General features: G+C 38.6%; 1 protein-coding gene across 9 annotated transcripts in view; it reads left to right on the forward strand.

Annotated features, from left to right (window-relative positions):
• RAD54 (DNA repair/recombination protein) overlaps positions 1 to 19,868 on the forward strand; it is a 60,395-nt gene that overhangs the window by 11,435 nt on the left and 29,092 nt on the right. For 7 of the 9 annotated variants that reach the window (XR_016054483.1, XR_016054482.1, XM_020661886.2 and 4 more), the window contains 4 exons: positions 8,466 to 8,540; positions 8,709 to 8,795; positions 19,375 to 19,466; positions 19,544 to 19,676. Coding sequence is in view for 7 of the 9 variants with exons in the window: in XM_020661886.2 (XP_020517545.2) it covers positions 8,466 to 8,540; positions 8,709 to 8,795; positions 19,375 to 19,466; positions 19,544 to 19,676 (387 nt within the window). In the remaining 2 variants the exon portion in view is untranslated. The remainder of the gene's footprint in view (positions 1 to 8,465; positions 8,541 to 8,708; positions 8,796 to 19,374; positions 19,467 to 19,543; positions 19,677 to 19,868) is intronic. The other 2 variants (XM_088865241.1, XM_088865240.1) reach the window with 1 other exon arrangement.

Here is a 19,868-nt window from a genome sequence, read left to right on the forward strand (position 1 = left end):
TGGGAGGTCTGATTGAGCCCAAATTTGGTCCTTGAGGATTTTTCGACGTTCTAAATGCAACTGCAGTGGTCTGGTATTGTTTTAAAGCCCCTAGCATGGGGCTGTAGTTATAAGGTTTCTTTTCAGCATGATAAAAACTAGTCTTGAGAATCGAATTTCGTTTTGATCATGTCAAAACTTATCGGAATGTGACGAAACGTTGCGAGTGTCCTTCGGGCATCCCCAACTACCCTTTTCATGCCTTTCAAAGCCGTTCTAGCTCTTTTTCCAAAGGTTGCCCAGTTTTAGGCTTTATTTTGCAATGTGTCCATGGTCTGGTGGTGTCTTGGGTACTGGCAGGATCAGGTTGTTACTGGTTCTCTCCTTATGCGATTCGGAAATACTAGTATGTCAAAAATGACGTATAACAGGCATGATGAGTGGCTAGGATCAAGCCCTTTCTCATGCTATGGATGACTGGTATCAATGCTCAAGATTCACTCATCTAGAAGCATCTTCTACATTTGCCTATTAATACCCCTCTCGATTGTCCGTTTTGATCACTCCATCTTGTCTAGTGTGGCACGCCGCCCATAGGGCTCTTTCTCTCTTCATTATAGTGAGTTTCTTAGTGTGAGAAATTAAGTTTAGAGTGTGAGGTCAAAGTGAGAGAAAGTGATCAAGACACTCCATTAAAAACTTCTTCTTCAAGCTTGGAGTTGAAGTCTTAGCCCTTTGGAGATTCAATTATTGGATAATTCATTCCAAGCCATCCAACATGTTTCTCGTGGCTGTAAATCTTCGTTTATAGCACTACACTATGATTCTTACCCTCTTGTTTTATGATATTTTGAGCTCAAATCAAGCTTAGAATATAAACCTTTGATTCAACTTCGGAGAGAATTTGATTGAGTTTTCTAGAGATTTTATTGACTGATTTTTCTGCAACTGTCGAGTTCAAAATCAGTCAATTGAATCACCTTGTTGATGATCTAGTTTCATGAGATTTTAAGGGGAAACTATGCCAAAATTTTCTCTCACCCATACTTTTATGCTAGATCACCAAATTGTGAGTGTTTTGAGTTTGAATTTTGCCACAAATCCCGCCCACGTTTTTCTCACAATTTCCTTGATCATTTCAGTTGATTAAAAGTGCCACAAAGTGTAGATAATTTGATGCTTAATTGCTTCCCAAATTCCCAAAAGATGATGTAAAATCGGTTATCTTGGTGCCATCTGAGTAGTCATTCCATGGTATGCAATTAAGTCCTTGGCTGTAAACTGGGCACAAAGAACTCGACCCTTGGCTTTCCATGATCAGGATTTCTTAAGCATTTGAGTATCATTGAGTTCGTAATTGCAGATAGAGCTTTTATGGAGTTTGTGTAATTTTCAAATGATGTATAAAGCATTGTTTTTGTATAGTTCTGATTTTTAAGCACTTGAGTTTTATGTGGTGTATGCTCAATCTCCTTGTGTACTTTTTTTTAGACTTTGTAAAGGGACCCAAATAGAGTTGTAATACTTGGATTTAAAGTGTATTAATGTATTTTATGTGGCTGTAATTGTCGCCAACATGAGTGTATGTCTTGTAATTGAGTTGTATTTTGAGTTTGTGTTGTCCATTGTGAAAGATTCATTGAAGTCTTGTACCTTGTACTTGGCTTCTTACACCATCATTTAATACTTACATTATATTATATTCTGACTATTTTGTGATACACTTGAAAAATATTTGCAACTTTGTCCTTATGTTTCATCAAATAAAGTGTGGTTAGTTTGGTGCAAACGTCCACCAAAGTAAGAAAAATACGAAAACCAAAGAGTTACAGCTTGGGAATGCCCCCACACATCAAAATGTATAGTGGATAATAGAGTTACTCCTTTTATTACTGATAGGAAAAGATGTTCTACAACGTTCCGTTAATTGACAAACCTCACATTGTAATTTAACTTGACTAATAAAGGAAAACTTTTGGGAAATAAGAAATGAAAAACAGATAGAGGAGCATGATTAAGACGTGTGTCATAAATACACTCGTTCTTTGTTAGTAATTCTTGACAAGGTAGTGGTTCGTGTAGCTCTATGGGCATGTTTTGATATGTCTAGAAGGTACAACCCTCTATCTGCACGCCATGCCCAAATATGATCCCTGTCACCAAATCCTGAAAGACACCTTAGGCTGGAAAATGGTTACACAAGAATTCTATGTTTTTGTAGGAGTACTAACAGGTAGGAGACTATCAGATAACTTATGACAATGCAAAGTGGACAACCAATCTATGGAGGAAGTTTCTGGGACATTCCCTTTCTCATTAATGGGTACAAAGGATCCATCAACAATCTCTACATTCATGGTTTGAACAGGTGGCATATGTAGAAAAGAGATTTGACATATTAGTCAAATGTTCAGTAGCTCCTGAATCAGTAACCAAGGAACCTGAGGAGTCATGGGAACATGGTGTCTAGATGCGAATATATCTAGTTGGGCAGGATGGGACTTGAAGGAAGAAGGAAAGGGCTCCATATCAATAATGGAGGGACATTGCTTGAGATTATGAAGCTTTTGCTTGAAAATGGTCACAAAATCATCTCAGGTAAAGAAAGAATATAGTCACGAGGTAAATAACTAACAACATCTTGTTGTCTAGGCATGACAGTCTCCTCATTATTCACACCAGCATAAGCCCTAGATGTATTCCACTTAGGGCATCTAATAGGATTCCTAGATGTTTCCTTGGTGTGCCAATATTTCCCACAATAAGTGCATTTTAACTTATCCTTCTGTTCACCCATGAACCCCCTGGGGCCACCACTTGCCTTGACTTTCACTATGGTCACCACCAAGGTTGTTGAAAGAGTTGGAGGTTAGAGCTGATATTTCAAATTCACCAATGTATACAACCATAACTTTTCAGTGAGCTTCTTCATGTTGAAGGGAAAAAAATTATTCCAAGTGATGCAAAGTTTTGCCACTCAAATTATTGGATCTGATATTTTTGTATTCAGGATTAAGGTTCCCCTAAAAGATCAAATATCTCCCTTTTTCCCACCATTACCTTATGCTCTTTTGCTCAATGAGAGCAGTTTATGGGTTGATAGTGTTTCAGCTCATCCCAAAACCCCTGTAATGCAGCAAAATAGCTGTCAACTGATAAATCTTTTTGTTTGAAATTGTTTATTTGTTGTTCCAACTCATATTTTTGCTACATTATTCTTTTGTGAATAGGCCTCAGCTATTGCATCTCATAACTCATTGGAAATATTATAATTTGTAAATTTGCGACTCAAATTTGGTTGCATAGAGTTTAAATTCCAGTTCATAATTATCATCTCACCAGCGTCTTAATTAGAATTAGAGGGCTCCTTTACATCTGGTCTCACCATACGACCATCAATATAATCCACATTTTTCTTGCCTTTAGGAAATCACCTTACAGATTTGGCCCATTCTAGAACTTTATGCCATAAAATTTGATTGTAGTGATTTGGAGTCAAGAGTATCCCATGCTTGATGTTTGTTGTGACATTGTTTCCTTTCAAGGCACAAGAAAAACCAGTGTTTAATTTTTCAAAAAAAAAAAAAGAAAAAAAAACCTAGTGTTTCAAAAATAGCTGGGCAATGCCTAGGCGGCTGGGGGAGGGGGGGTCTAGGTCGCTCAACGCCAAGGCGGGTGCCCAGAACCTGGGCAGCCCATTGGAAAAAAAAAAATCGTGGTGTTTTTCTCTCTCTAAAATAGGCTCTAATGGGTTTTAGGTTTCAAATGAACCTAAAACCCACAATTTTCCCCTTTAGTACTAAAAAATGCCCTCAACGAGGGGCATTTCTGCCCCTGGGCGGCCGTCTAGGAGGGTTCCTGGCGCTTAGACAGGCGCCTAGGGATATTCGCCTAATTTGGCTGCCTAGGCCTGAGCAATGTGCTCAGGTCTTTTGAATTGCCTATGGTAGTGGCTCAGTCGCTAGGCGGTCCACTTTTTAAATCACTGAGAAAAACAAATCAAAGTGTTGCTAAAATTTGGATACACCTATAGAGTTATTTTAAACACCTTCATAAACACCAAAAGCACCATGTAGTGCATTGGCCAATTGTTATAGACCTATTTGATCCACATTAAACAGCTATAGCTTGTATCCAAAAAATAAAATCTCGACAAATATGTTCCAAGTTTGATGGAGGGCAAAACTATTCTTATTTTGTGTTTTTATTCAATTTCAATGATGTATGTTATAGTTTTAGTTTTAGGATTTATTTTAGGGTTTTTAGGATTTTTAGGGTTTTTATTTTTTATTTACTATTCACAAGTACTATTTATGGTACTGTTCATAGTTACTGTTAACATGTTACCATTCACATGTTACTGTTCACGTGTTAGTATTCACATGTTACTGTTCACAAGGACATTTTTGGAATTTTGATATTGTTTTAGTGGTATTTTAGAGTATTAAATATTTACCTGAATCTCAAGTTAAATTAGGGTTTCGTAGGCTTTAAAAGGTTGGATGTCATAGTTTGAGGGCATTTTGTTATTGGAATAAATTTTATTTTATGAAAGAAGAAAGTTCTTCTCTTGACTTGATTTACAGCTATTTTCTTTCTCTCTTCTTGCTGATTTTACTTGTTTAAGGTTCAGGAGAATCGTGGATTCAATTTCTTACGTTTGCTCCTTGCATCAACTGGTATCAGAGCAAAAGTCTTGTTATTTTGTATTTTTATTCAATTTCATTGATGTATATTGTAGTTTTAGTTTTAGGATTTATTTTAAGGTTTTTAGGATTTGTAGGGTTTTTATTTTTTATTTACTATTTATAAGTACTATTCATGGTATTGTTCATACGTTCACAGGGGCTTTTTTGGAATTTTGATATTGTTTTAGGGGTATTTTAGAGCATTAAATATTTATTTGAATCTCAAGTTAAATTAGGGTTTCACAAGCTTATAACAGGTTAGATGTCATAGTTTGAGGGCATTATGTTATTGGAATAAATTTTATTTATAAAAGAAGAAAGTTTTTCTTCTCTTGGCATGATTTACAACCATGTCCTTTCTCTCTTCTTGTTGATTTACTTGTTTAAGCTTCAGGAGAACGGTGGATTCAATTCCCTACCTATTTCTCCTTTTCATCAAGTGGTTTTAGAGCAAAAGTCTTCTGATTTTGTATTTTTATTCAATTTCAATGATGTATATTGTAGTTTTAGTTTTAGGACTTATTTTAGGGTTTCTAGGGTTTTTATTTATTTTTATTTACTATTCACAAGTACTATTTATAGTATTGTTCATAGTTACTGTTCACATGTTACTGCTTGTTATTGCACACTTGTTACTGTTTATAGGGACATTTTTGGAATTTTGATATTATTTTAGGGGTATTTTAGAGTATTAAATATTTACTTGAATCTCAAGTTAAATTAGGGATGTCATAATTTGATGGCATTAATTTATTGGAATAAATTTTATTTTATGAAAGAAAAAGTTATTCTCTTGGCTTGGCTTGATTTGCAGCCATGTTCTTTCGTTCTTCTTGCTGATTTTACTTGTTTAAGGTTCAGGAGAATGGTGGATTCAATTCCCTATCTTTTCTCTTTGCATCAATCAAGTGGTATTAGAGTATAGTTCAAGGACGAGTGGAGATTGTGATGGCTTGTCGTGGAGGTCTTAGCTGTTAGGATGCCCATTTGATCCGACTGCGCAAGGAAATTAACAACTTGACGGAGAACGTTACAGAGCAATAGCCTGCCCTAAACGAAGACCAATCTACATGGATATATCCAAATCGTGAGGATTTTTATGGAGAATGACACTAATTAGAGTTCGACTCAGAGTTGGATCGGAATGATGAAGTTGCGTTCAACCATTTGTTCTATGCATGTGCTCCGTGTTGGGAGCCTCATGTTCAGGAGAATAAATCATGGGATTTAGTTGATCTACATGATGTGAAGCAGAATGAGGTTGATCTTGGTGTAGGTCGTATCGAAAGTCAAAAGGTTGTAGATTGGGATCTGCCATCAATTTTTGATATTTACTTAGAAGATATATATGATTTTGAAAGAGATATAATCTCTAATGGTGATCAAGATTTTGTAGGTAAACCGATCTTTGACGAAGAAAAAGATGAAGATCTGGAACATTTAGGAGATTTAGGGCACATGAATCAGAGTAGTGCAGTGGAAGTGTGGTCGACTCAGACTTTGCGAATGGTGGCCCTGATTTCAGGAAGTGATCAACTAGATGTTAAGAAAACCTCCAAAGGCCAGAAAATTGAGTTTGGAGTATCGTACATGATTTCCAATGGGAGTTCACGAATAACTGAATCTGATAAATTTGCATGGATTCCTCATTATCCATATCAGGACCGATTTCTTGAGGAATTTTTCTTACCTCGAATAATATTTGAGCTGATAAATAAAAAGAACGTCAAAGAAGGTGGTTTTGATGTTGAGTTCTTCTTAGCACACTTTAAAACTCGAGGATGAGTTTTCTCCAACAAGGGGAGAATGATGGAAGGAAAAAGTCTTCTTATTTTGTTTTTTTATTCAATTTCAATGATGTATATCGTAGTTTTAGTTTTAGGATTTATTTGAGGGTTTTTAGAATTTGTAGGGTTTTTATTTTTTTATTAGCTATTCACAAGTACTATGAATTCATAGTACTATTCATAGTTAATGTTCATGTGTCACTATTCACGTATTACTGTTCACAGGGGCATATTTGGAATTTTGATATTGTTTTGGGGGTATTTTAGAGTATTAAATATTTTCTTGAATCTTAAGTTAAATTATGATTTTATGGGTTTATACAAGGTTGGATGTCATAGTTTGAGGGCATTATGTTCTTGGCATAAATTTTATTTTATGAAAGAAGAAAGTTCTTTTTCTCTTGGTTTGATTTACAAAAAGTTCTTCTCATGGTTTGATTTACAGCCATGTTCTTTATCTCTTCTTGCTAATTTTACTTGTTTAAAGTTTAGGAGAACGGTGGATTCAATTCCCTACCTTTTTTCTCTGCATCAAAGTTTTTCATGGGAAAGAACCCTGCTCTGATACCATTCTTTTAATCAATGGGTCACAAAAACCCTAATCCCCCCGTCACCTGAAAAAAATACAGGAAATAAAAAATATTTTTCTATGTGGGGACAACAAACGCCAAAAAATATATACCTTCTGTAGAAAATATCCAATTTGAGAACAAAGCTTTGAAATAACACTTAATTTCGTTAAAAACTGTATAGAAACATGATCTCCAAAGTAGATTTTTTAGGGTTTCTTCTTTGTTGGACTTTTCTTCCATTTTTTGGCGGTTTGGCCATAGTGCTAAAACCAATGGTTATATGGCCAGTATTTCACCACCTAACTCTCACTTCTTCAAATCTGCACTTTGATCTGATACCAAGTTGAAGCGTATATGATGTATGTCTACTCTAAACAATGACTAATTGAAGGAGGAAGAGAAATGGAGAGATTGAATAAAGAGAGGGAAGAAAGATTGTGTATGTGTGTGTGTGTGAGAGAGAGAGAGAGAGAGAGAGAGAGAGAGAGAGAGAGCTGATCCTTTCATGTGATCAGTCATATAATTTATATATAAATATTACTGATGAGCAAAATCACAAAAAAAACCTTGTGTGAGTTTATAACCCACACTTAACTCTGTGGACTCAAATAAAGTACAATATACCTCAATAAGTTGTGATGTGGCTGTAATGCATGGAAAACATGTGTACTCTTGATGCAACCAACCAATTGTCGTCGTGCCATGTATGTCCCCAATGTAGTTTTAGCGATGGTGATTGAATGAGAGTGGAGAAGCCACACTCCCAAAGAAAAGCTAAAATGGGCCACTAATTTACTGGTACATGGGGGATAAATAGTGTCCCTCTTGCCCTCATCTTTTATTTGTATTCTCAAATATCATGGCCCAACTGTGAACCCAGCCCTGCATTAGGCATCAGTGTGCATGATGGGGCTCATATATCAGCTATGATTCCATCACTGTGGTAAGAACCACAACTAGGCCACTGTCCCATCATAGGTGGGAGCTGTGACTCACTTGTGACCTCACGTGATAGTAGGAGCCATGGCAGACGTATCTCTCCCATCCTGTGGGGAGAACGAAGATGGTGGCTCTGTGTAATCCATCTCTCTCTCTCTATCTCTCTCTTAAAACCTGGCCTGGGCAAGTGACCCTATGGTTTTCAGAACACTTGGGAAGACCAAAGCCTGTCCTAAGTACTTTGTGCACCATTCTGAGGATCCAAAGTTTTTTGTGTTGGCATGAGCTCAGGTTTCTTGTTGCTGATCCTTAGGAAGACACATGTAAGAAAGGGGTCTCTCGAATCACTGTCCAACTGCTGTCCTTCTCTACTCTAAAATCACTAACTCAGATGGAGATCTTGAGGATTATGTGATCTAATATTTTTATATTCCTTTGAAGAATTGGATACTTCAAGGTTTTTGAACAATGCATTGTCCTTCCCTTACCTTTCTGTGCAGATGGTGGAAGTTGTCTGTTGCAAGTTGACACCTCTTCAAACTGATTTGTATCGCCATTTCATACAATCAAAAAATGTAGGTTGCCTTTGGCATTTTCCTATTTTAATTCATAGATGTTTAAAACTGGATGTCATATTTAACATAATTAGTAGCAAAGCATTTTTTCTCCTCTCATACCTAAGTAGTTACTATTTCCAACAAGGTTAGTTATCTCTTATCTTTTAATTGCTTCCTCCATGCTAGGTCAAGCAAGCAATTGCAGAAGAGATGAAGCAATCCAAAATTTTGGCGTACATTACGGCGCTTAAAAAGTTATGCAATCACCCAAAGGTAACGAACTCAACTATTTAATATGTATCGAACTTATGTTCAATCAATATTACATTCTCACTATATAGATGGTGTATCAGCTGCAAGAATGGTTTCAAGTCTTCTGTTAAGCACCATAAACCTATGTTTTTATGAATAACTTATCGTGAATAATTTGATTGATGCTTAGCACTTTAATGGAACAGGTTATATTGGTATCTTGATATTTGTATCATCGTATGAATTTGGCTGAAAGTTGTTGGTATATCTCAGTCATTCATATTTCATTCAAATTCTGCAAGTGTTTTTGGATTGCTTTGCTACTTAGCATTGTTTAAGAACTTTAAATGCTTCCTTTTTGTTTGCCAAGGGCAAACGCATTATTAGAAAACCATTGTTGAAGAAAGTGTGATGCTGCACCTAGGCACAAAAGAGGTTTCTGTGTGTGTGTGTGTGTGATTTGCTAAAGTACTTTACAAGACTCCCCCATCGTGATCTTGGCTGTAAAGTCATTGATACTATATTAGTCATTTATATTTCATTCAAATTCTGCAAGTGTTTTTGGATTCATTGTTGTGCTATTCAGCATTCTTTAAGAACTTTAAATGCTTCCTTTTCTTTGTTTGCCAAGTGAAATGTTGAACGCTTTGTAGAAAACCAATGTTGAAGAAAGTGTATGCTGCGCTTGGCACAAAAGAGGGTTTTCTTATTTTTGGTGGCAACAAAAGAGGGTTTTCTTATTTTTGGTGGGGGTATTGTTTCTTTTTTTTGGGGAGAGGGGGGAGGGGGAGGGGGAGGGGGAGGGGGAGGGGGGGGGTGGGGGAGTAGTGGCGTGGCGATGCTGGTTGGCTTGGCTTGATTTGGGTGCCTCCGTTTTGAGGTGCCCCACACACATTTACATATATATATGCGTTCCAGACATCATCATCATCATCATCATCATGAGAGTCTTTTCCCAACTACTTGACATCGACTACCTGAATCCTGGTCCGCTATTCTGCTCTATCAAGTGCTATACCCTCAGTGAGGCCATAGGTTTCCATGTAATTTCTAACTACTTCCAACCATGTCCTTTTGGGCATACCCCTTCCCTTTTTTGAGCCTCTTATTTGAACAAATTTGCTCCTCCTAATTGGTGCTGTATTGCGTCTGCGCAGCACATGGCCAGCCCTTTTAAGTCTTTTCTCTCTCATCTAATCACCTATTGGAGCTACACCTAAGTTCTCCTAAATGCATTCATTTCGACTTCTATCCATTCTTGTCTTGCCACTTATCAGTCTCAACACCCTCATCTCAGCTACACTTATCTTATAGATATGTTGTTTTTTGACCATTCAACATTCCGCCCTATAAAGCAAAGCTGGTCTCACAGCTGTCTTATAGAATTTCTCCTTCAGCTTCATTGTATTGTAGCAATCACATAACACTTTGGTTGCACATCTCCACCTCGCCCACCCAAGCTGTAATTCTACGTGCTCATCTTCCTCAGTCTCTCCATTTTTCTAGATGCATTCCAGACATATATCTATATTATATGCATGTTTAAGGTATCCCAAACACACATTGTTGCACGAGCAAATGTCTTGTGTATACCAATTTTTCCTATTAAAATTCAAGCATGTATTTTTTGGGGGGTTTCTTGTTTTATTGTCGTAGTTTTTAAGTTTTTACTATGGATTTTAGGTTTTTTCATTTTTAGTTTTTAGGAGCTGTTTGGAAAAGTAGCCAAGGTACTTACGAAGTTATTTATTTTATAAGGGTAAAAATATCATTATCAATTTTGTTTTTAATTAGGACTTTTATTTTTTTCTAGAGTTAAGATTTCTTGGGGTTTAAGTAGGATCTTTATTATAAATAGGGACTGAAAGAGGGTTGTAAAGATATTTGACGTGATTTTGAAATAAAGAAGAGCACTTTGCTTTGGATCCCTGGTTAGGGTTTTGTGAAGAAGAAACTGTTGAGTGTATCAGTGTTCCAAAAAAACTCGGTGGCACTTAGGCGCCCCCAAGAGGTGGCAGCCACCAAGAACCTTGGTGGCTTAGGTTCAAAAGGGGGCATGGGGTGTCCAATAATTCTGTTTTAGGTCCATATTATGTATAAAACATGCATAATCATGCATTTTTTATAATCCAAACAAAAAAACACAAAAAATGTTGGGGTCATGTGGCCATTTAAAGTCGTTATCGAGCATGTAAAACTATGACTATAGCGTTGTAATAGCTCCAGTGGGAGCGTAGTCTGGATGGATTGTGTGGCATGGTTCAGGATGGATAGTGAGGCGTCGTTGATGTCATGAATCACTTGAGTTTTTACAAGCTATGGCTCAGGTTGATGTCTGAAAAACTCGTAGCTTTGGGCATTTTGACACAACCGATAAGGGTTTCAATGTAGGGTCATCATTTGATGAGGTCAGAGTTCTGCCCATGGTAGTTGGCGAGGGGATTGGGTGTGACCCCTGCGTGTAGTGGTTGGTCAGAGAGGACAATGGCCAAATCTTCATTATTACCATCGCACGACATATACACTAGATAGCTGTTCAGGAAACAGGCCACTTGATGAGGGTGTGTCATGTACATGTGCCGAAGAGATGTCTCCTTGCAACATCGAACTATGTTGGAAGGACCCATGAGGTATTGTGTTAGAATGGGGCTTGGACTCATCTTCAGGGAGGAACCTGTATCCATGGGCTAGGATCTTCTCTTTCATTTGTTGGCTGACTTTGATAGTCCAAGAATGAACCTTTGTGAAGGGCGGTGGGTCTTGGGAACTATTGGGTCAGTTTGAGAGGATGACAGTGAGATGCCATTTAATTCCTAGCAAATCTTTTTAAATATGTTTACTTTTATTTTGACTATATTTTTGATTATTAAAATAAAAATTTAAATCTCTTTTGATATTTTATTTCATTGAAAAAGGATTTTTAAGTTAGCAAAAATAAATTTCTTGGATTTATTTAATTCTGAGAGAAAGAAAAATATTTATTGGTTTTCTAAATTTTTTTTATTACTCTAAAATTCCATTTAAGGTGTGGGGGCCGATTAGAACTTTGGGTCCACCTCATATGACCCCTTTTGGTGAGGGTGTGGGGCTCACATTGCCCACCATGTGTGGGACGCCCAACATATTTCCTCTTTCTTTTTGAGTGTGGCCTGTGATGGAAGCCATCTAGTTGATTTAAATTAAAAAGAGGGTTTTATAAAATGAGGATTGATTGTTTTGAAATTGCAAGGTATATAGATTGATTAAAATTAAATACCTAAATACATAGTATTTTTTGTACACAAATATTTGATAGTAATAGAGTTATAGAAACTGTGGATGATAGTTCTAGCTTATTCCTTTAGTCATGATGATTGATCTAAGGAATGAAGAACTAGGATCTCTTCACCTTACAAGTCTCCAAGATGTACGGTCAAGATTAAGTCCCATCATCTTCATAGCCTTTTCTCAATTAATTGGGTTGGCTACACGAATCTTGGTTTGCCAGTTTGCTCTATTAACCTCCATACCCTCTGTGAGGCCAAAATCCTCATATTTTTGGACTGCTTCCAACCATGTACTTTTGGGTCTACCCCTTGCCCTTTTCGATCCTTCCACTTGAACTAACTCACACCTTCTAACAGGTGCTGTATTGGGTCTGTGCCACACATGAGCAGCCCACCTAAGGCTACTCTCTCTCATCTTATCTCCTATTGGTGCCAGACCTTCATTTTTATGAATAGATTCATTTCGAATTCTATTCCTTCTTGTCTTGCCTGTCATCCATCTTAACATCCTCATCTCCACTATACTCATTCTATGCGTATTTTTTTTGTGTGCCCAACATTCTACCCTATAAAGCAAAGCTGGTCTCACAGTTATTCTATAGAACTTGCCCTTTGGGTTCATTGCTATGCGGCGATCACATAAAATTCCAGTTGCACATCTCCACCACCTCCACCCAGCTCTAATTCTGTGTACGACATTTTTCTCAATCTCTCTATTTTTCTGGATTATCCATCCAAAATTAAGTCTCATAATGATGATAAAACCCTAGACCCAAAGTCCTAGTCCTCTCTATAAGTATTCTTTATGGGGTGCATTCTCTACGCACTTGTGGACAAAGTTGGTCTCTCTTTCTCTCTCTCTCTCTCTCTCTCTCTTTCCCCCATGGCAGGTATGCCCACTCTCACTCTCTCTAATTTCTCTCTAGTTAGGGTTTTGACTAAGTTTTGAGCCTTGAGTAAACCCCATGGGGGCCCTAGTCTCTATGAGCGCCCTAAGCTTAGAGATTGAGCATATGATTGTTTGTGCTTTAGGTTTCTTCCATCCCATGTCATGCTCGCAAGAGGTTTTGCTTAGGCTTATCGAATTATGAGACAAGGTTAAGACCAAAATCCCATTTGCCATTGGTGGAGGAGACCCTGTGTGGGGTGTATGAAGTCCTTTGGGTAACTTGAGGCAAGGTATTTGGTATTCTAACTGTTCCATATTTCTTGATTCTTCATGCATTGTGTTTTGTACGTTTATCAAGAATTGTATTAGGGTTTATTTTTATGAATCCTCGTTGGTATGAATAAAAGTAAGGAAGAAATTTTTTAACTATATATGCTTGGCTAGGTCACATTGTCCACCTTTCAAAAAATACTCCACCTGATGGGTATTTTTTGCCCCTAGGCAGGTGCAGTCCTCTGGGCAGCTGCTTAGGCGGGGTACTAGGCAGGCGCCCAGGGACAACCCGCCTAGTTGGTCTGCCCCGGCTTGGGTGATGCACTCAGGCCAATGTACCTAATTGGTCTGCTCCAGCTTGGGGGATGCGCCCATGTCTTCTTAGCTCGCCTAGGCGCTGGGTGGACCTTTTTTAAATCAATGGAGTGTATAAATCCAAGTCCAAGGATACAACATTTAAAATTTTCATTACTTGAATACAATAAACTTGAAATACAATGGCCTTGGACAAGAATTACATCGATATAATCAAATTTCCGCACATAATAGGGATTTCATACACTCAACTAACATGCACATGACCTCACTTTTGTCCCAAAACAACCCCCATCCCAAAACAACCCCCACTCAAGATTTACACAATGGATATTGAGAAACTTACAACACAATGTCACTTAAGTACAAATTCATCACTATTTAATTTTCTCTTGAATAAATTCAAACACTTGGAACATTTTAAATCAAATTAGATCTCCATTTTTCACATACATAATTAGATGTGTCCACATTAATCATAGGTCATGGGGAGCTAAATATCAAGCATGAAATGACCGGTTTATCACCAAGGACTAATATACACCCCATAGGATATCCTCTACGGATAGCGCAAGAATAGCGGTCCAATATGATCTCAACATTTGGAACCAATCACTAAGTATCATGTTATCGTAGTCATACTCAAATGCTCAACAAAGGGGGACTGATCCAAATATGGAGAAAGACATGTATCTGGGAATCATAGAGCATTAAATTCAGGCAAATATTGTGAGAGATGGGCATATGGGAGAGAAAAATTTTGGCATGGTAATGGCTTGTAAAATCAAGGTTTTAGTTCATCAAAGTGATCAAGAACTTTGTTGATTTTGCTCAGAAAAATACCGCAAATATTCAGCAAGCAAATGGTAGGTAAAATATGATAGTGTCACAAAATGGAGCAATCACACTACCTATCAAATAGTGATATCATGCTTCAAGTAACTAAGGAATCATACTTCAAGTAACTAAGGACCAACCAACAAATCTAATGAAACAGGAGCAATTACCTTGCTGATTTATCCCAAAAATCAGCCAAGAAGAAAGGGTGATGGTAGCATGGAAGCTCCTTTAGCATCAATGGAGGTTGGTCACTTGAAGGCTCTTGGCTTGGCCTTCATGGCCATCACCCTCATGATCTCTATGCTATGGGCATGGGTCTCTCTCCTTCTCTAACTCTCTCTCTTAGCTCCATGTGGGAAACAAAAGGAAACCTTGCAATCATCTAAGAATGAAGGGAGTTAAGGGCTTTTATGTGTTGAGAGGAGAGGGAGAGTGAGAGATACTTTATAAGGTCAAATTTAGACCATTGATTTTTGGGGTTCCATGAGGTGAGAGAGAAGCTTAGATCCTAGCCATACAACTCACACAATGGCTATCATATGTGCGGTTGTGATTTAACACCATTACCCCCTTTAACCATAATTCATTTTCCAATTCCCCTCATTATATGTGAATTTGAATTTTCAATTTTAAAATCCAAAAAATGATTGTAAATCTCTATCATTGTTTCCATCATCTTTGGCTAGGATATAACCATAGAGATAAAAACCTAGGTGGGGCGTCCCACCCTCTCAATATTTAACTATTCATCTCTCTCTTACTTTATGAGATTTAAATTTCAAATCATATACTTTATGGCATTGTCCACACATGTGGTGTCATAAGACACATTTGTGTATCATAGGCGTACACATTTGTGCAATCAAGTTTCCACACATAAATAGTGATTAAAGAGCTTTGTTTTTTGTTGGATCAAGCTTCATAAAATGTGGAAACGATCTTGGTCCTACATGGCACTCACTTGTGGATTTAAATTTTAGATTGTATACTTTATGGCCTTGTCCACACATATGGTGTCATAAGACACATTTGTGCATCATAGGCGCTTACAGATTTGTGCAATCAAGTTTCCACACAAAGAGTGATTAACAAGCTTACATTTCAAAAAAAAAAAGAGTGATTAACAAGCTTTGTTTTTGATTGGATCAAGCTCCATAAAATGTGGAAACGATATTGGTCCTACATGGCACTCATGTGCAAAATCTCTACACATGCAGCACACAAAAGAATACTTATCACTTATATATGTACCAATCAAACATGTCCCACTGGCGCACCACCCAATGTGTGATGTCAGCCCTAGGTGTCCATGTGGATGCCACATGGGTGGTTTATGTATGTCCATTGGTCATTTGGAAACCACATGTTTGGCTAGTCCTTGGGTGGAATTTGGTCAATCAAATTTTTATAAACCCCATTTTGCCTCCAGGAAAATTATGAAAAAAATCTCCAAAATCATTTTTCAGTGTTTTCCATCAATTCAACTCAGTTTGTCATATAGGAAAAATTATGTACAGGGAAATTAGAATCCTTTAGGAAGTAGAATTAGGTTGTTGGGCACTCCACATGGCTGTTCCTAGAATCCTACGTCACTTTCTCAAATTAACCCAACAAGACCCATGTCCCACTGACTTTGGTAAGGGCCCATGCTTAACTCATCAAAGTTAGTCCAATAGGTGGCCGGACTCTGAGATTATAGTGGATTATTGGTGCACTTCCAAGGACATGCACTCTTGTTGTTGCGTGGGTTCTCTCTAGCACATATGCATGTTTCTCCTCAGTGGATCTACCTGAGCAAGTAGGGCTTCCAATTTTGCTATTGTCATATGCATATGCTGTGGGATGGCTGTCGGTCAAGGATTTGTTATGTCTTCTCAAAGCCTAGCCTTCTCACGTAGTGCCAACACAATGGGAAAAGTATGGAGGAAATTCTACATCATGGACTACACATATGGGGGTTCAAATTGAGGGCTTAGGACATTGATAGTATGGGGCAACAAGGCATCTTAAAGCTTGCTGTTCATGGATTGAGACATGGCTAAAAAAAATGGTTATGGGAGATGTGGTGGCCAAGAGGTTTAGGCAAGAGAGTGGCACCTTGTGAAGGAAGCTTGTGAACGGATATTTCTGAGCCTTGGAGCTTCAATGGCCAAGCTCCAATGGCCAAGGGGGTGAGGAGGCTTGCTAGACACACAAGACTATGGTCCAAACTGCCAACGTGCAGGAGATGTTGGAGTTATGGCCATTCAAGGCTTTGGAATCCCGACATAATAACTCTTGATCATAGTAGGAATGTATGAGAGTGACGTGATTCTAGGATCGTAGCGAATTGAGTCACATAAACCTGAGAGCCATGAGGCCGATGTGTATATATGTGAGGCACCGAGAGGGTTGAGGGTTACCTCTATTCAGGTTCGGTTTTGATTTATGCCTTATGACTCTGTGGTGGCCAGGATATTGTGTATATAATTGATAGAGGTAAGGTCGATTTTGATTTATGCCTTATGATTCTGTGATGGTTAAGATATTGTGTATATAATTGATTGATGATAATATGAGCTCGAGTATTTTATGAGATTTAGCCATGTATGAAAAGGTTAAGGCTTATAGAGGATATAAGCCTAAATTCTTGATATTGCAAACCATTAACCTTCTCATTTGTGCATGTATAGTGGCAAATGGTGGAAGCTGCTCTACGATGTTGATCCACTTGGGAGAGATATGCACATGTGCCAAGAGAGGATATCTGCATCTAGTTTAGTCCATGTCCTTGGGGGTGCACTTGTAATCCAACACAACCTGAGCATAGTTACTTGGAACGAGAGCAACAAAAGATCAGAAGTGCAGAGCGAAGTTAGCACAAAATTCCATGGTAGGGGAAACGAGGTCTATGCATGGTAGAGGGACCGAGATCCCTGGCTTTTAGGGAGCATGTTGCATATCAATTATAAAAGGGCTGTATTATTTGTTAATGAAATTGAGGCATTAGCTTGCATTTATGTGGCTTTGCTTCTAATTCTTGGATCTAGTGGCGAGGAGAGATAACTTTTAGAGAGATAAATTACCCTTAGCCCATACACCCTAGCCTACCCTGTGGTCCACACGCACCAACCTTGACTTGCGACTAATTGTTCTCTCTCTCGTGTGCAAACAAAGAGGCTAAAGCGGCGTGTTCAGGCTAGGTCATGTCTCAATTCCACCCTCTCTCCTCTCTTTTTCTTCTTTCCTCTTTCTTCCTCTCTCTACATCGTCTTGCTTGGCGCAGTAACTCAGAACCGCTGCAAACTTGTGGTCCTGTCTTTCTCTCTGTGCCTTTCTCTCTTTTGCCACGTGATAAGTTTCAGAGCCGCAGCACCTGCGACCCCGTCTCTTTCTCCGCGCCTTTTTCTCTTCTGTGTCGCGCAGTAACTCGGAACTGCAGCAAACCTGCGGCCCTGTCTTTTTCTCTGCGCGTTTCTCTCTTTCGCCTCGTGATAAGGTTTGGAGCCGTAGCACCTGCGACCTCGTCTTTCTCTGTGCCTTTCTCTCTTTTGCCTCGCGGCAAACCTGCGGTCTTGTCTTTCTCTCTGTGCCTTTCTCTCTTTCGCCGCGTGATAAGTTTCGGAGTCGCAGCACCTGCAACCTCGTCTCTCTCTCTCTGCGCCTTTCTCTCTTTTGCCTTGCATAGTAACTCGGAATCGGAACAAACCTGCGGCTCCCTCTTTCTCTCTGTGCCTTTCCTGCTGTTGCGTGATAAGTCTTGGAGCAGCAGCACTTGCCACCCTGTCTCTCTTTCTAAACCCTTCTCCCTTCACTGTGTGACTAGTTTCGGAGCCGCAGCACCTACGACTTCATCTGTCGTTTGTTCTTCTTCTCTTCCTAGCAACTCGGAATCGCAACAAATTTGCAGTCCCGTCATTCTCTCCTCTTTTCCTCTTCTGATCCTTACTTTGAGTGTGACAATAGCAGATTTGTGGTCTCACTCCTTCTCTCTGATATCGCTCATTGTTTCATATAGAGCCACGACAATGTCCAACCCCAGCTTCCCATAACTTCTTTATGTCCTTCATTTTTCTTCATTTCTTCTTCTATAATGATAGCCTCCTGCTATCTGCAGTACGCTCAATTTGATACCTCCTAGAGTAGTCTCAAGAGTCTTAACATTCGGACCACCACTCTAACTTCCTCTCTGTATAGTGGAGTTAAGTTGTGGGAGATATACACGCTCTTGCCCTCTCTCACTCGGGTGGAGTCATCCTGATTTGGTAGTCAAGAGAGTTTTGACTCTTTAATCGCTCTGATTGCCAAGTTTCGCAGAGTTTGCACGGATAGAAGGACCTCTGTCATCCCTTCCCCTTCATCCTTCATTTGCCAGCCAGTCTATAGTGGAGTACTTTCAATTTCACATTGCAAGCGATGGAGTAAAAGAACGAGACGACGTGTCAAAGTTTGAGGAGAGTTCATGTCCAAACCGTGATGGTAGACCGTCGGAGGGCTTCGTAATTGTTCTAAGAGGGCGACTCCTCGGGCGTATCCCTGAACCCGCAAACGACGAGTTAAGCACCTAAACGCATCCTTGTTGAAAAATCTCTCTCGTTGTTAGTTCCTATCTGCATAAAGAAGAGTGCACGCACACGCTTGAAATGCGTACGCACCCTCGCGGTTGTTTGAGTGAGGGTTTTATCTCACCAAGAAAACCAGGCCCTGACCACTTTTTTGCACTAATTGTTAGTGTTTCGGAAAGAGATATACTCCTGATAGTTCCGTTAGCAATCTTTTCTTATGTTATTCCCCTTGACTGAATGTTCTTGATTCCTTTATGGCTTAGTTACTTCAAGGTTTTCATATATTATTGTTTGTTGTTCTGCCTTCCTTTTAATGGGGTCTTGCTTTTAACAGGAAGAAACCTAGCCTTTGCTTTGTCTTCATAGTTATTGTTCGGTTCATCTGTTCAATGGATCCTAATTATTGCTATTGTTGAACTGAACTTTATGTTGACTTATGTTGTTTTCTTGGGTGGCATTATCTTTTATTTCAGTTGATCTATGATACCATCAGGAGTGGGAATTCGTGGACATCAGGTTTTGAGAATTGCCTCCAGTTTTTCCCATCAGAATTGTTTTCCTCTAGGTAATGAACTCTTTTGAGAGTCTTAATATAGCTGGGCAAGTGCTTCCGATTGCATATAAGTGTTTATGTTTTGACAGATCTGGTTCATGGACTGGTGGTGATGGGATATGGGTAGAATTGTCTGGAAAAATGCATGTCTTGGCAAGATTACTTGCTCATCTGAGGAAGTTAACGGATGATCGAATTGTTCTGGTTTCAAATTATACTCAGGTAAGTCAAAAAAATGCCACTTGAGCTTGAAGATATAGTTTCTGTCTTCCACATTTTTCATATAGTATATCAATATTTATCAGGATTGTTTAAAAAATAAGCATCATGCCCAATTCTGATATGCACGCCTCAGATTATTTATGATTACAAGCTACTTGAGCATTGGCTATAATGGTAAACGTTTCTATTGTT

Source organism: Amborella trichopoda, chromosome 4, assembly GCF_054954075.1.
Source record: "Amborella trichopoda isolate Santa Cruz 75 chromosome 4, AtrichopodaSantaCruz75HAP2 v2.0, whole genome shotgun sequence".
NCBI lineage: Eukaryota > Viridiplantae > Streptophyta > Magnoliopsida > Amborellales > Amborellaceae > Amborella > Amborella trichopoda.